Source organism: Chiloscyllium plagiosum, unplaced genomic scaffold, assembly GCF_037043375.1.
Source record: "Chiloscyllium plagiosum isolate Xiang-an unplaced genomic scaffold, Cpla_swu_hap1 HiC_scaffold_2, whole genome shotgun sequence".
Lineage (NCBI taxonomy): Eukaryota > Metazoa > Chordata > Chondrichthyes > Orectolobiformes > Hemiscylliidae > Chiloscyllium > Chiloscyllium plagiosum.
This window is the reverse complement of record NW_028270140.1, coordinates 146,992,757-147,009,751: the sequence shown is the minus strand read 5'-3', so window position 1 is coordinate 147,009,751 and position 16,995 is coordinate 146,992,757. Positions and strand designations below refer to the sequence as shown.

Genomic DNA, 16,995 nt, shown 5'->3' with positions numbered 1-16,995 from the left:
TTGTTGGGGGTTCATGGATAACAACATTGTTGGGGGTTCATGAATAACAACAGTGTCGGGGGTTCATGAATAACAACAGTGTTGGGGGGGTCATGAATAACAACATTGTTGGGACTTCATGAATAACAACATTGTTGGGGGTTCATGAATAACAACACTGTTGGGGATTCATGAATAACAACACTGTTGGGGGTTCATGAATAACAACAGTGTTGGAGGTTCATGAATAACAACATTGTTGGGGGTTCATGAATAACAACAGTGTTGGAGGTTCATGAATAACAACATTGTTGGGGGCTCATGAATAACAACATTGTTGAAGGTTCATGAAGAACAACACTGTTGGAGGTTCATGAATAACAACAGTGTTCGAGGTTCATGATTAACAACATTGTTGGGGGTTCATGAATAACAACATTGTTGGGGGCTCATGAATAACAACCGTGTTGGGGATTCATGAATAACAACACTGTTTGGGGTTCATGAATAACAACAGTGTTGGGGGTTCATGAATAACAACATTGTTGGGGGTTCATGAATAACAACATTGTTAGGGGTTCATGAATAACAACATTGTTGGGGGCTCATGAATAACAACAGTGTTAGAGGTTCATGAATAACAACATTGTTGGGGGTTCATGAATAACAACATTGTTGGGGGCTCATGAATAACAACATTGTTGGAGGTTCATGAATAACAACATTGTTGGGGGCTCATGAATAACAACATTGCTGGAGGTTCATGAATAACAACATTGTTGGGGGCTCATGAATAACAACAGTGTTGGAGGTTCATGAATAACAACAGTGTTGGGGGCTCATGAATAACAACAGTGTTGGAGGTTCATGAATAACAACACTGTTGGGGGCTCATGAATAACAACCGTGTTGGGGGTACATGAATAACAACACTGTTGGAGGTTCATGAATAACAACAGTGTTAGAGGTTCATGAATAACAACATTGTTGGAAGTTCATGAATAACAACATTGTTGGAGGTTCATGAATAACAACATTGTTGGGGGCTCATGAATAACAACATTGTTGGGGGCTCATGAATAACAAAAGTGTTGGAGGTTCATGAATAACAACACTGTTGGGGGCTCATGAATAACAACCGTGTTGGGGGTTCATGAATAACAACACTGTTGGAGGTTCATGAATAACAACAGTGTTAGAGGTTCATGAATAACAACATTGTTGGGGGCTCATGAATAACAACATTGTTGGGGGCTCATGAATAACAACAGTGTTGGAGGTTCATGAATAACAACACTGTTGGGGGCTCATGAATAACAACCGTGTTGGGGGTTCATGAATAACAACATTGTTGGGGGCTCATGAATAACAACATTGTTGGGGGCTCATGAATAACAACAGTGTTGGAGGTTCATGAATAACAACACTGTTGGGGGCTCATGAATAATAACCGTGTTGGGGGTTCATGAATAACAACACTGTTGGAGGTTCATGAATAACAACATTGTTGGGGGCTCATGAATAACAACAGTGTTGGAGGTTCATGAATAACAACACTGTTGGGGGCTCATGAATAACAACCGTGTTGGGGGTTCATGAATAACAACACTGTTGGAGGTTCATGAATAACAACAGTGTTAGAGGTTCATGAATAACAACATTGTTGGAAGTTCATGAATAACAACATTGTTGGAGGTTCATGAATAACAACAGTGTTGGGGGTTCATGAATAACAACATTGTTGGAGGTTCATGAATAACAACAGTGTTGGGGGTTCATGAATAACAACATTGTTGGGGGTTCATGAATAACAACAGTGTTGGGGGTTCATGAATAACAACATTGTTGGAGGTTCATGAATAACAACAGTGTTGGAGGTTCATCAATAACAACACTGTTGGGGATTCATGAATAACAACAGAGTTGGGGGGTTCATGAATAACAACATTGTTGGGGGTTCATGAATAACAACAGTGTTGGGGGTTCATGAATAACAACACTGTTGGAGGTTCATGAATAACAACATTGTTGGGGGCTCATGAATAACAACATTGTTGGAGGTTCATGAATAACAACATTGTTGGGGGCTCATGAATAACAACAGTGTTGGAGGTTCATGAATAACAACACTGTTGGGAGGTTCATGAATAACAACACTGTTGGGGGGTTCATGAATAACAACATTGTTGGGGGCTCATGAATAACAACAGTGTTAGAGGTTCATGAATAACAACATTGTTGGGGGGTTCATGAATAACAACATTGAGAGTTATAAGGTAGCCAGGAAGGACCTGAAGAGAGAGCTAAGAGCAGCAAGGAGGGGACATGAAAGGTCCTTAGTTGGCAGGATTAGGGAAAACCCTAAGGCTTTCTATAGGTATGTCAGGAATAAAAGAATGACTAGGGTAGGAATATGTCCAGTCAAGGATAGTAGTGGGAAGTTGCGTGTGGAGGCTGAAGAGATTGGGGAGACACTGAATGAATACTTTTCGTCAGTATTCACTCAGGAACAGGACATTGTTGTCGATGTGAATACTGAGTCACAATTAAGTAGAATGGATGGCTTTGAGGTATGTAGAGAAGAGGTGTTGGAAATTCTGGAAAGGGTGAAAATAGATAAGTCCCCTCAGCTTGATGGCATTTATCCTAGGATTCTCTGGGACGCAAGGGAGGAGATTGCAGAGCCATTGACCTTGATTTTTAAGTCGTCGCTGTCTACAGGAGTAGTGCCAGAAGATTGGAGGCTAGCAAATGTGGTTCCCTTGTTCAAGAAGGGGAGTAGGGATAACCCTAGTAACTATAGGCCGGTGAGTCTCACTTCTGTTGTGGGCAAAATCTTAGAGAGAATTATAAGGGATAGGATTTATGAACATCTGGATAGGAATAATGTGATCAAGGATAGTCAGCATGGTTTTGTGAAGGGCAGGTCATGCCTCACAAACCTTACTGAATTCTTTGAGAAGGTGACTAAGGAGGTGGACGAGGGGAAAGCGGTAGTTGTGGTGTATATGGATTTTAGTAAGGCGTTTGATAAGGTTCCCCATGGAAGACTACTGCAAAAAATACGGAGGTATGGCATTGAGGGTGAGTTGGAGGATTGGATTAGGAGTTGGCTGGCTGGAAGAAGACAGAGGGTAGTAGTTGATGGCAAAGGTTCATCTTGGAGTGCCGTCACTAGCGGTGTTCCGCAAGGATCTGTTTTGGGACCATTGCTGTTTGTCATTTTTATAAATGACCTGGAGGAGGGGTTAGAAGGTTGGGTGAGCAAGTTTGCGATTTATACGAAAGTTGGAGGAGTTGTAGACAGTGAGGAAGGATGTGGCAGGTTACAACGGGATATAGATAAGCTGCAGAACTGGGCAGAAAGGTGGCAAATGGAGTTCAATGTAGCTAAGTGTGAGGTGATTCACTTTGGTAAAAGTAACAAAAAGATGGGATACTGGGCTAATGGTCGAATACTTGGTAGTGTGGATGAGCAGAGGGATCTTGGTGTCCATGTACATAGATCTTTGAAAGTTGCCACCCAGGTAAATAGTGCGGTGAAGAAGGCATATGGCGTACTGGCTTTTATTGGTAGAGGAATTGAGTTCCGGAGTCCTGAGGTCATGTTGCAGTTGTATAAGACTCTGGTGCGGCCACATCTGGAATATTGTGTGCAGTTTTGGTCGCCATACTATAGGAAGGATGTGGAGGCACTGGAACAGGTGCAGAGGAGGTTTACCAGGATGTTGCCTGGTATGGTAGGAAGATCATATGAGGAAAGGCTGAGGCACTTGGGGTTGTTTTCATTGGAGAAAAGATGGTTTAGGGGTGACTTGATAGAGATGTACAAGATGATTAGGGGTTTAGATAGGGTTGACAGTGAGAATCTTTTTCCATGTATGGAGTCAGCTATTACAAGAGGGCATAGCTTTAAATTAAGGGGGGGTAGGTATAGGACAGATGTTAGGGGTAGGTTCTTTACTCAGCGAGTCGTGAGTTCATGGAATGCTCTGCCAGTAGCAGTGGTGGACTCTCGTTCATTATGGGCATTAAAGCGGGCATTGGATAGACATATGGAGGATAGTGGGCTAGTGTAGGTTAGGTGGGCTTGGATCGGCGCAACATCGAGGGCCGAAGGGCCTGTACTGCGCTGTATTCTTCTATGTTCTATGTTCTAACATTGTTGGGGGCTCATGAATAACAACACGGTTGGAGGTTCATAAATAACAACACTGTTGGGAGTTCATGAATAACAACATTGTTGGGGGCTCATGAATAACAACAGTGTTAGGGATTCATGAATAGCAACACTGTTTGTGTTTCTTGAATAACAATAGTGTTGGGAATTCATGAATAACAACACTGTTGGAGGTTCATGAATAACAACAGTGTTGGGGATTCATGAATAACAACAGTGTTGGGAGTTCATGAATAACAACAGTGTTGGGGCTTCATGAATAACAACAGTGTCGGGGATTCATGAATAACAACACTGTTGGAGGTTCATGAATAACAACATTGTTGGGGATTCATGAATAACAACACTGTTTGGGGTTCATGAATAACAACAGTGTTGGGGATTCATGAATAACAACACTGTTGGGGGTTCATGAATAACAATAGTGTTGGGGATTCATGAATAACAACAGTGTTGGGGGTTCATGAATAACAACAGTGTTGGGGGTTCATGAATAACAATAGTGTTGGGGATTCATGAATAACAACATTGTTGGAGGTTCATGAATAACAACAGTGTTGGGGATTCATGAATAACAACACTGCTGGGGGTTCATGAATAACAACAGTGTCGGGGTTTCATGAATAACAACATTGTTGGGGATTCATGAATAACAACATTGTTGGGGATTCATGAATAACAATAGTGTTGAGGATTCATAAATAACAACATTGTTGGGGATTCATGAATAACAACATTGTTGGGGATTCATGAATAACAACAGTGTTGGGGATTCATGAATAACAACAGTGTTGGGGATTCATGAATAACAACATTGTTGGGGATTCATGAATAACAACATTGTTGGGGATTCATGAATAACAACATTGTTGGGATTCATGAATAACAATAGTGTTGAGGATTCATAAATAACAACATTGTTGGGGATTCATGAATAACAACATTGTTGGGGATTCATGAATAACAACAGTGTTGGGGATTCATGAATAACAACATTGTTGGGGATTCATGAATAACAACAATGTTGGGGGTTCATGAATAACAACATTGTTGGGGATTCATGAATAACAACACTGTTGGGGATTCATGAATAACAACATTGTTGGGGATTCATGAATAACAACATTGTTGGGGATTCATGAATAACAACACTGTTGGGGATTCATGAATAACAATATTGTCGGGGGTTCATGAATAACAACATTGTTGGGGATTCATCAATAACAACACTGTTGGGGATTCATGAATAACAACATTGTTGGGGATTCATCAATAACAACACTGTTGGGGATTCATGAATAACAACATTGTTGGGGATTCATGAATAACAACATTGTTGGGGATTCATGAATAACAATAGTGTTGAGGATTCATGAATAACAATAGTGTTGAGGATTCATGAATAACAACACTGTTGGGGATTCATGAATAACAACATTGTTGGGGATTCATGAATAACAACATTGTTGGGGATTCATGAATAACAATAGTGTTGAGGATTCATGAATAACAATAGTGTTGGGGATTCATGAATAACAACACTGTTGGAGGTTCATGAATAACAACATTGTTGGGGATTCATGAATAACAACACTGTTGGGGGTTCATGAATAACAACAGTGTTGGGGATTCATGACTAACAACAGTGTCGGGGATTCATGAATAACAACACGGTTGGAGGTTCATGAATAACAACATTGTTGGAGGTTCATGAATAACAACAGTGTTGGGGGTTCATGAATAACAACATTGTTGGGGATTCATGAATAACAACAGTGTTGGGGGTTCATGAATAACAACAGTGTTGGGGGTTCATGAATAACAACATTGTTGGGGATTCATGAATAACAACAGTGTTGGGGGTTCATGAATAACAACAGTGTTGGAGGTTCATGAATAACAACACTGTTGGGGGTTCATGAATAACAACATTGTTGGGGATTCATGAATAACAACATTGTTGGAGGTTCATGAATAACAACAGTGTTGGAGGTTCATGAATAACAACACTGTTGGGGATTCATGAATAACAACATTGTTGGGGATTCATGAATAACAACACTGTTGGGGGTTCATGACTAACAACAGTGTCGGGGATTCATGAATAACAACACGGTTGGAGGTTCATGAATAACAACATTGTTGGAGGTTCATGAATAACAACAGTGTTGGGGGTTCATGAATAAAAACAGTGTCGGGGATTCATGAATAACAACATTGTTGGGGATTCATGAATAACAACAGTGTTGGAGGTTCATGAATAACAACAGTGTTGGGAGTTCATGAATAACAACAGTGTTGGGGGTTCATGAATAACAACAGTGTTGGAGGTTCATGAATAACAACACTGTTGGGAGTTCATGAATAACAACACTGTTTGGGGTTCATGAATAACAATAGTGTTGGGGATTCATGAATAACAACAGTGTTGGGGATTCATGAATAACAACATTGTTGGGGATTCATGAATAACAACACTGTTTGGGGTTCATGAATAACAATAGTGTTGGGGATTCATGAATAACAACATTGTTGGGGATTCATGAATAACAACAATGTTGGGGGTTCATGAATAACAACAGTGTTGGGGGTTCATGAATAACAATAGTGTTGGGGATTCATGAATAACAACACTGTTGAAGGTTCATGAATAACAACAGTGTTGGGGATTCATGAATAACAACACTGCTGGGGGTTCATGAATAACAACAGTGTCGGGGATTCATGAATAACAACATTGTTGGGGATTCATGAATAACAACATTGTTGGGGATTCATGAATAACAATAGTGTTGAGGATTCATGAATAACAACATTGTTGGGGATTCATGAATAACAACATTGTTGGGGATTCATGAATAACAACAGTGTTGGGGATTCATGAATAACAACATTGTTGGGGATTCATGAATAACAACATTGTTGGGGATTCATGAATAACAACATTGTTGGGGATTCATGAATAACAACAGTGTTGGGGATTCATGAATAACAACATTGTTGGGGGTTCATGAATAACAACATTGTTGGGGATTCATGAATAACAACACTGTTGGGGATTCATGAATAACAACATTGTTGGGGATTCATGAATAACAACATTGTTGGGGATTCATGAATAACAACAGTGTTGGGGATTCATGAATAACAACATTGTTGGGGATTCATGAATAACAACATTGTTGGGGATTCATGAATAACAACAGTGTTGGGGATTCATGAATAACAACATTGTTGGGGATTCATGAATAACAACATTGTTGGGGATTCATGAATAACAACATTGTTGGGGATTCATGAATAACAACAGTGTTGGGGATTCATGAATAACAACATTGTTGGGGATTCATGAATAACAACATTGTTGGGGATTCATGAATAACAACATTGTTGGGGATTCATGAATAACAACAGTGTTGGGGGTTCATGAATAACAACATTGTTGGGGATTCATGAATAACAACACTGTTGGGGATTCATGAATAACAACATTGTTGGGGATTCATGAATAACAACAGTGTTGGGGATTCATGAATAACAACATTGTTGGGGATTCATGAATAACAACATTGTTGGGGATTCATGAATAACAACATTGTTGGGGATTCATGAATAACAACAGTGTTGGGGATTCATGAATAACAACATTGTTGGGGGTTCATGAATAACAACATTGTTGGGGATTCATGAATAACAACACTGTTGGGGATTCATGAATAACAACATTGTTGGGGATTCATGAATAACAACATTGTTGGGGATTCATGAATAACAACAGCGTTGGGGATTCATGAATAACAACATTGTTGGGGATTCATGAATAACAACACTGTTGGGGATTCATGAATAACAACATTGTTGGGGATTCATGAATAACAACATTGTTGGGGATTCATGAATAACAATAGTGTTGAGGATTCATGAATAACAATAGTGTTGGGGATTCATGAATAACAACACTGTTGGGGATTCATGAATAACAACATTGTTGGGGATTCATGAATAACAACATTGTTGGGGATTCATGAATAACAATAGTGTTGAGGATTCATGAATAACAATAGTGTTGAGGATTCATGAATAACAACACTGTTGGGGATTCATGAATAACAACATTGTTGGGGATTCATGAATAACAACATTGTTGGGGATTCATGAATAACAATAGTGTTGAGGATTCATGAATAACAATAGTGTTGGGGATTCATGAATAACAACACTGTTGGAGGTTCATGAATAACAACATTGTTTGGGATTCATGAATAACAACACTGTTGGGGGTTCATGAATAACAACAGTGTTGGGGATTCATGACTAACAACAGTGTCGGGGATTCATGAATAACAACACGGTTGGAGGTTCATGAATAACAACATTGTTGGAGGTTCATGAATAACAACACTGTTGGAGGTTCATGAATAACAACAGTGTCGGGGATTCATGAATAACAACATTGTTGGGGATTCATGAATAACAACATTGTTGGAGGTTCATGAATAACAACAGTGTCGGGGATTCATGAATAACAACATTGTTGGGGATTCATGAATAACAACAGTGTTGGGGGTTCATGAATAACAACAGTGTTGGAGGTTCATGAATAACAACACTGTTGGGGGTTCATGAATAACAACATTGTTGGGGATTCATGAATAACAACAGTGTTGGGGGTTCATGAATAACAACAGTGTTGGAGGTTCATGAATAACAACACTGTTGGGGATTCATGAATAACAACATTGTTGGGGATTCATGAATAACAACAGTGTTGGGGGTTCATGAATAACAACAGTGTTGGAGGTTCATGAATAACAACACTGTTGGGGGTTCATGAATAACAACAGTGTTGGGGATTCATGACTAACAACAGTGTCGGGGATTCATGAATAACAACAGTGTTGGGGGTTCATGAATAACAACATTGTTGGGGATTCATGAATAACAACAGTGTTGGGGGTTCATGAATAACAACAGTGTTGGAGGTTCATGAATAACAACACTGTTGGGAGTTCATGAATAACAACACTGTTTGGGGTTCATGAATAACAATAGTGTTGGGGATTCATGAATAACAACAGTGTTGGGGATTCATGAATAACAACATTGTTGGGGATTCATGAATAACAACACTGTTTGGGGTTCATGAATAACAATAGTGTTGGGGATTCATGAATAACAACATTGTTGGGGGTTCATGGATACCAACATTGTTGGAGGTTCATGAATAACAACAGTGTTGGGAGTTCATGAATAACAACAGTGTTGGGGGCTCATGAATAACAACATTGTTGGGGGTTCATGAATAACAACACTGTTGGGAGTTCATGCATAACAACAGTGTTGGGGGATCATGAATAACAACAGTGTTGGGGGTTCATTAATAACAACATTGTTGGGGGGTCATGAATAACAACATTGTTGGGGGTTCATGAATAACAACACTGTTGGGAGTTCATGCATAACAACAGTGTTGGGGGATCATGAATAACAACAGTGTTGGGGGTTCATTAATAACAACATTGTCGGGGGTTCATGAATAACAACACGGTTGGAGGTTCATGAATAACAACATTGTTGGAGGTTCATGAATAACAACACTGTTGGAGGTTCATGAATAACAACAGTGTCGGGGATTCATGAATAACAACATTGTTGGGGATTCATGAATAACAACAGTGTTGGGGGTTCATGAATAACAACAGTGTTGGAGGTTCATGAATAACAACACTGTTGGGGTTCATGAATAACAACATTGTTGGGGATTCATGAATAACAACAGTGTTGGGGGTTCATGAATAACAACAGTGTTGGAGGTTCATGAATAACAACACTGTTGGGGATTCATGAATAACAACATTGTTGGGGATTCATGAATAACAACAGTGTTGGGGGTTCATGAATAACAACAGTGTTGGAGGTTCATGAATAACAACACTGTTGGGGGTTCATGAATAACAACAGTGTTGGGGATTCATGACTAACAACAGTGTCGGGGATTCATGAATAACAACAGTGTTGGGGGTTCATGAATAACAACATTGTTGGGGATTCATGAATAACAACAGTGTTGGGGGTTCATGAATAACAACAGTGTTGGAGGTTCATGAATAACAACACTGTTGGGAGTTCATGAATAACAACACTGTTTGGGGTTCATGAATAACAATAGTGTTGGGGATTCATGAATAACAACAGTGTTGGGGATTCATGAATAACAACATTGTTGGGGATTCATGAATAACAACACTGTTTGGGGTTCATGAATAACAATAGTGTTGGGGATTCATGAATAACAACATTGTTGGGGGTTCATGGATAACAACATTGTTGGAGGTTCATGAATAACAACAGTGTTGGGAGTTCATGAATAACAACAGTGTTGGGGGCTCATGAATAACAACATTGTTGGGGGTTCATGAATAACAACACTGTTGGGAGTTCATGCATAACAACAGTGTTGGGGGATCATGAATAACAACAGTGTTGGGGGTTCATTAATAACAACATTGTTGGGGGGTCATGAATAACAACATTGTTGGGGGTTCATGAATAACAACACTGTTGGGAGTTCATGCATAACAACAGTGTTGGGGGATCATGAATAACAACAGTGTTGGGGGTTCATTAATAACAACATTGTCGGGGGTTCATGAATAACAACACTGTTGGGGGTTCATGAATAACAACAGTGTTGAGGGTTCATGAATAACAACAGTGTTGGGGGTTCATGAATAACAACACTGTTGGGAGTTCATGCATAACAACAGTGTTGGGGGATCATGAATAACAACAGTGTTGGGGGTTCATGAATAACAACAGTGTTGGGGGTTCATGAATAACAACACTGTTGGGGGTTCATGAATAACAACACTGTTGGAGGTTCATGAATAACAACAGTGTTGAGGGTTCATGCATAACAACAGTGTTGGGGGATCATGAATAACAACAGTGTTGGGGGTTCATGAATAACAACATTGTTGGGGGTTCATGAATAACAACATTGTTGGGGGTTCATGAATAACAACACTGTTGGAGGTTCATGAATAACAACAGTGTTGAGGGTTCATGAATAACAACAATTTTGGGCGTTCATGAAGAAAAACATTGTTGGAGGTCATGAATAACAACACTGTTGGAGGTTCATGAATAACAACATTGTTGGGGGTTCATGAATAACAACAGTGTTGAGGGTTCATGCATAACAACAGTGTTGGGGGATCATGAATAACAACAGTGTTGGGGGTTCATGAATAACAACATTGTTGGGGGTTCATGAATAACAACATTGTTGGGGGTTCATGAATAACAACACTGTTGGAGGTTCATGAATAACAACAGTGTTGAGGGTTCATGAATAACAACAATTTTGGGCGTTCATGAAGAAAAACATTGTTGGAGGTCATGAATAACAACACTGTTGGAGGTTCATGAATAACAACATTGTTGGGGGTTCATGAAGAATAACAGTGTTGGGGATTCATGAATAACAACACTGTTGGAGGTTCATGAATAACAACATTGTTGGGGGTTCATGAAGAATAACAGTGTTGGGGATTCATGAATAACAACACTGTTGGAGGTTCATGAATAACAACAATTTTGGGCGTTCATGAAGAAAAACATTGTTGGAGGTCATGAATAACAACACTGTTGGAGGTTCATGAATAACAACAGTGTTGAGGGTTCATGAAGAACAACAGTGTTGGGGGTTCATAAATAACAACATTGTTGGGGGCTCATGAATAACATCATTGTTGGGGGTTCATGAATAACAACATTGTAGGGGGCTCATGAATAACAACAGTGTTGGGAGTTCATGAATAACAACATTGTTGGGGGTTCACTTCTTTCCTGTTCTGAGTCCCTGAGAGGTAAAAGAAACAGCTACATCTTTTGTAGAAGAATAATACCTTTGTGCAACAAACACACAAACATAGGTTGAGCACGAGTGAGCTTGCTCTGCCGTTCAATAAAAGTGTGGCTAATTTAACTGCTCTACATTCTCTATCCCTGATACCCTTTCACTCCTTTATCAAGGATCTCTCTACCTCTGCCTTACAAATATTTAAAGACCTTTATTTCCAATGTCTTTTGAGGAAGAGTGTTTTAAAACTGTTGAAACAATATGTAGACAGTTAAACCAGAAAAGAGGCCATAGCAGACCCTGTACAGCTGCATGAGCCTGGCCAGGTGATCAAAGTTTCAGTGGGAAAGTATTTTGAGAAGATCATAATTTAAGGGTGACACAGTGGCTTAGTGGTTAGCACTGTTATCTCACAGCACCAGGGATCTGGGTTTGATTCCAGCCTTTGTGACTGTCTGTGTGGAGTTTGCACTTTCCCCCTGTGTTTGTATGAGTTTCCTCTGGCTGCTCCAGTTTCCTTTCATGGTCCAAAGATGTGCAGGTTAGGTGAATTGGCCACTTTAAATTGCCCATAGAATCCTGCGATGTGCAGGCTACATGGATTGATGGAAATGCAGGGTTATAGGTATAGGGTACAGTTGTGGTTCTGGTGGTATGCTCTTCAAAGAGTTGTGGACTTAATGGGCTGAATGGCCTGCTTCCACACTGTAGGGATTCTATGTCACTGTGAGAGAAACAAATTCTCCTCATGAAATAGGCCACTCCTTTTTAAACGACGAGCCCCAGTTCTAGAGAAGCATCTCTTTTATATCTGCCAGAATGCTTCAGGTTCTAACATGTTTCGATTTCATGCTACAATCACTGGAATTAATGTGATTTGCATTGCCATGGGAGAAAGCTGACAGTACAGCTTACAAGATTATCTTTTAAACTGGAGGGCCATGCGACAGGACATGGTTTGAGACAGAGGTAAAAACAATGACTGCAGATGCTGGAAACCAGATTCTAGATTAGAGTGGTGCTGGAAAAGCACAGCAGTTCAGGCAGCATCTGAGGGGCAGTAAAATCAACGTTTCGGGCTAAAGCCCTTCATCAGGAATACAGGCAGAGTGCCTGAAGGGTGGAGAGATAAATGAGAGGAGGGTGGGGGTGGGGAGAAAATAGCATAGAATACAATAGGTGAGTGGGGGAGGGGATGAAGGTGATAGGTCAGAGAGGAGGGTGGAGTGGATAGGTGGAAAAGAAGATAGGCAGGTAGGACAGTCGTGGGGACAGTGCTGAGCTGGAAGTGTGGAACTGGGGTGAGGTGGGGGAAGGGAAAATGAGGAAACTGTTGAAGTCCACATTGATGCCCTGGGGTTGAAGTGTTCTGAGGCGGAAGATGAGGCGTTCTTCCTCCAGGCGTCGGGTGGTGAGGGAGCGGCGGTGAAGGAGGCCCAGGACCTCCATGTCCTCGGCAGAGTGGGAGGGGGAGTTGAAATGTTGGGCCACAGGGCGGTGTGGTTGATTGGTGTGGGTGTCCCAGAGATGTTCCTTAAAGTGCTCTGCTAGGAGGCGTCCAATCTCCCCAATGTAGAGGAGACCACATCGGGAGCAACGGATATAATAAATGATATTGGTGGGTGTGCAGGTAAAACTTTGATGGATGTGGAAGGCTCCTTTAGAGCCTTGGATGGAGGTGAGGGAGGAGGTGTGGGCACAGGTTTTGCAATTCCTGCGGTGGCAGGGGAAGGTGCCAGGAAGGGAGGGTGGGTTGTAGTGGGGGGCGTGGATCTGACCAGATAGTCACGGAGGGAACGGTCTTTGCGGAAGGCGGAAAGGGGTGGGGAGGGAAATATATCCCACGTTTGGAGGTGGCAAAATGTCGGCGGATGATTTGGTTTATACAAAGGTTGGTAGGGTGCAAGGTGAGCACCAGGGGCGTTCTGTCCTTGTTACGGTTGGAGGGGTGGGGTCTGAGGGCGGAGGTGCGGGATGTGGACGAGATGCTTTGGAGGGCATCTTTAACCACATGGGAAGGAAACTGCGGTCTCTAAAGAAGGAGGCCATCTGGTGTGTTCTGTGGTGGAACTGGTCCTCCTGGGAGCAGATACGGCGGAGGCGGAGGAATTGGGAATATGGGATGGCATTTTTGCAGGAGGTAGGGTGGGAAGAGGTATAATCCAGGTAGCTGTGAGAGTCGGTGGGTTTGTAAAAAATGTCAGTGTCAAGTCGGTCATCATTAATGGAGATGGAGAGGTCCAGGAAGGGGAGGGAGGTGTCAGAGATGGTCCAGGTAAATTTAAGGTCAGGGTGGAATGTGTTGGTGAAGTTGATGAATTGCTCAACCTCCTCATGGGAGCACGAGGTGGCGCCAATGCAGTATGAGACATTTCACCTCGTTTCGCTGATGTTCATTCTCACTTGTCTTCCTGCAGGGGCAAGCTCTTCCAAGTATGCACAGATCGACATCACGGCCACGGAAACCGCGCACAAGGTGGGGACGCAACATGCCCAGCACCGGGAAGAACGGCTACAGGAGTTGGAACAGAAGAGGAAAGGGCCGGCCCCGCAGTGATCCAGCAAGGCTGCGGTGCTCCGCAGAACTTCACATCTTTGTTTTCTTCTTTTGGGATTCGAGCGGATACACAGGCTCAGTCTAGAACTTTGGAGTACAGGTGACCGAACTGGCAACTTCCACTTTGAATGTTGCTTCTGACGCACCAAGTCTTTTTTTAAAAATTGTGAACAGGTTCAAAGGGCTAATGGACTTGAGTATTGCACGTACTGACTGCCAAAAATATATTTTTGTCCACTTTCTCCTTGTCAGATTGTAATTTTTCCACTCGCTTTCACCCTTGCAATCCCCTCTTGAATGTGTTGACATCATGCTTGGCAGTACATGGGTGCCAGTCGCTGTTTGGTACATTACCCATTCTTTACAGATGGCACTGGACATCTACAAGCTATATGTTCCTGAGAAGGGAGTCACAGATGATCCTAATTCTTTGCTCCCCTACCTTTCAAGGGGCAGCTTGATCACAATCAGTCCTTGCTCACCATCAAGCCCTAACTTGAATGTACTTAGTTCCATGAGGGTGTCCTTCCTAGCTCACCACGGATGAGGAAGTGAGGGAAACTGAACTGGGCACCTTCAAGTTCTGTGTGCTACAGACATCACAGACTAGGGGAAGAAAATGAACCATAATTTTTTAAAAATTGTCTTTTAAATAAGTTCCAAGATTTCAATAATCAATACATCACAATGAGTGATAGAACTGTTTAAAGACAAGTGCTCACTTTTGCTTTTGGAAATTTGTGTTGAAACTTCTTCCACTGAAATGCACCTCAGTCTGTCTCTGTCCTATCCCCCATTTCCAAGTGTGGATTGGTAGCACAGGCCTGAGGTTTGTGTCTAAGTGTTTCTGTCACTGAAGTTTCTGCCTGTGTCCTGTTGATACACACTTTTGGGACTGGGGCTGGGTGTGAGGGCAGAGGTGTACTGGTCACATCTGCACTTCAGCAGCTCTGAACACAGTGCTCTCAACAGAAGTATTTGCTTCATGTCTCTTACAAGCCCTAGTTGCAATGAATTATTTCTGCAGTTTACATTGTTTCTAGAATTGCTGATACGGATTGCGATTTTTTAAATTGCTTGGCCCAGGTTCTACCTTCTTGGTCAGTTTATCCTGTAGGATGGCCACAATAGTCACATCTGCAGTGACACAGAAGCCACTTGTTACTTGTGAGCCGAGATCAATGGATGGACAGTTAACAAGCTTGACATTCCTCTGTCAGCTGGAAAAAGCCTGTTACTCGAGTACAAAATGATGAGGGAAATATTGTGTAGGTCAAAGTTTCTGCCTTCGGCTCCCATACCTGTATTATTTTTCCTTTAGTTATCTATTCCACCTGTCTCCTCTCCAGGCAGCTTCCAAACTTGGATTCCTATTTGATCCTAAGCTGAGCATCTGTCTCCTGGTCTTCTCCTTCAGCCATATCCGTCCATACCTTCATCTCTCTCGTCTCTGCCCTGTCTCAGCTTATCTGCTGTTGAAAACCTTAGTCATATCTCCTTACCTCCAGGCTCAATTATTCCTGTTCTGGCCAGCTCTCTTTCACTCTCAGATAGCTTGAGCTCGACCTAAAATTTTGTTCCTTTTATCCTAACGCACACGCAATTCAACCATATCTCCTGTGATTACGACATTGGCTTCTGGTCCACCAAACGTTTAGAATTCTGACTCATTTTCAAATCTATCCCTATCTCGAACCTGTCCCTATTTCAGCGACGTCCTGCTAGCCTACAATCCTCTGATACCTCTGAGCACCTGTAATTCTAGTCTCTTTTGCATTGTTGCCTTTACCTCACCATTAGCAGGCCTTCCTTTAGCAGCTGAGGCTGTAAGCTCTGACATGCCCTCCCTCAACCTCTCCAGCTTAATGGTCTTCTTCAAGCGGCTCTTTCTAACTTATATCTTTGCCCATGGTTTGGCCACCTGCCCTTACAGATCCAACATGTCTCTTATGAGTAAAATATGTATTTGACCATGCTTCTTTTGTCAATATTTTTTGCAGGGTGTAAGTATTTCTGGCTATGCCAGCATTGGTTGTCCAATGGACCTTAAAGGGATATCCAGCATCTTTTAGAACTGGGTGGTAGGTAGACCCACAATGCCCCTAGGAGGGAATTCCAGGTTTTTGACCCTGCGACAGTGAAGAGAAGGTGGTATATTTCCAAGTTAGGATGGTGAGTGGCTTGGAGGGGAACTTGAAGGTGGAGGTATTCCCATGTATCTGCTGCCCTTGCTCTTCTAGGTGGTAGAGGCTGAGGGTTTGGAAGGTGATGTGGAGACAGCCGTGGTGAAATTCTGCAGTGCATCCTGTAGATGGTACATTCTGTTGTGATTGGAGATAGTGAATGTTGAAGTTGCTGGATAGGGTGCTGTGGTTCGAGTGGGCTGCTTTGTTCTGGGTGGTAAAGAGCTTCTTG

General features: G+C 41.8%; 1 protein-coding gene across 3 annotated transcripts in view; it reads left to right on the top strand.

Annotated features, from left to right (window-relative positions):
- dok7b (docking protein 7b) overlaps positions 1 to 14,680 on the top strand; it is a 116,892-nt gene extending 102,212 nt beyond the window's left edge. For all 3 annotated transcript variants that reach the window (XM_043703636.2, XM_087974180.1, XM_043703645.2), the window contains one exon: positions 14,441 to 14,680. In XM_043703636.2, coding sequence (XP_043559571.2) covers positions 14,441 to 14,580 — 140 coding nt within the window. In that variant the 3' untranslated portion in view covers positions 14,581 to 14,680. The remainder of the gene's footprint in view (positions 1 to 14,440) is intronic.
- Positions 14,681 to 16,995: the final 2,315 nt, after the last annotated feature.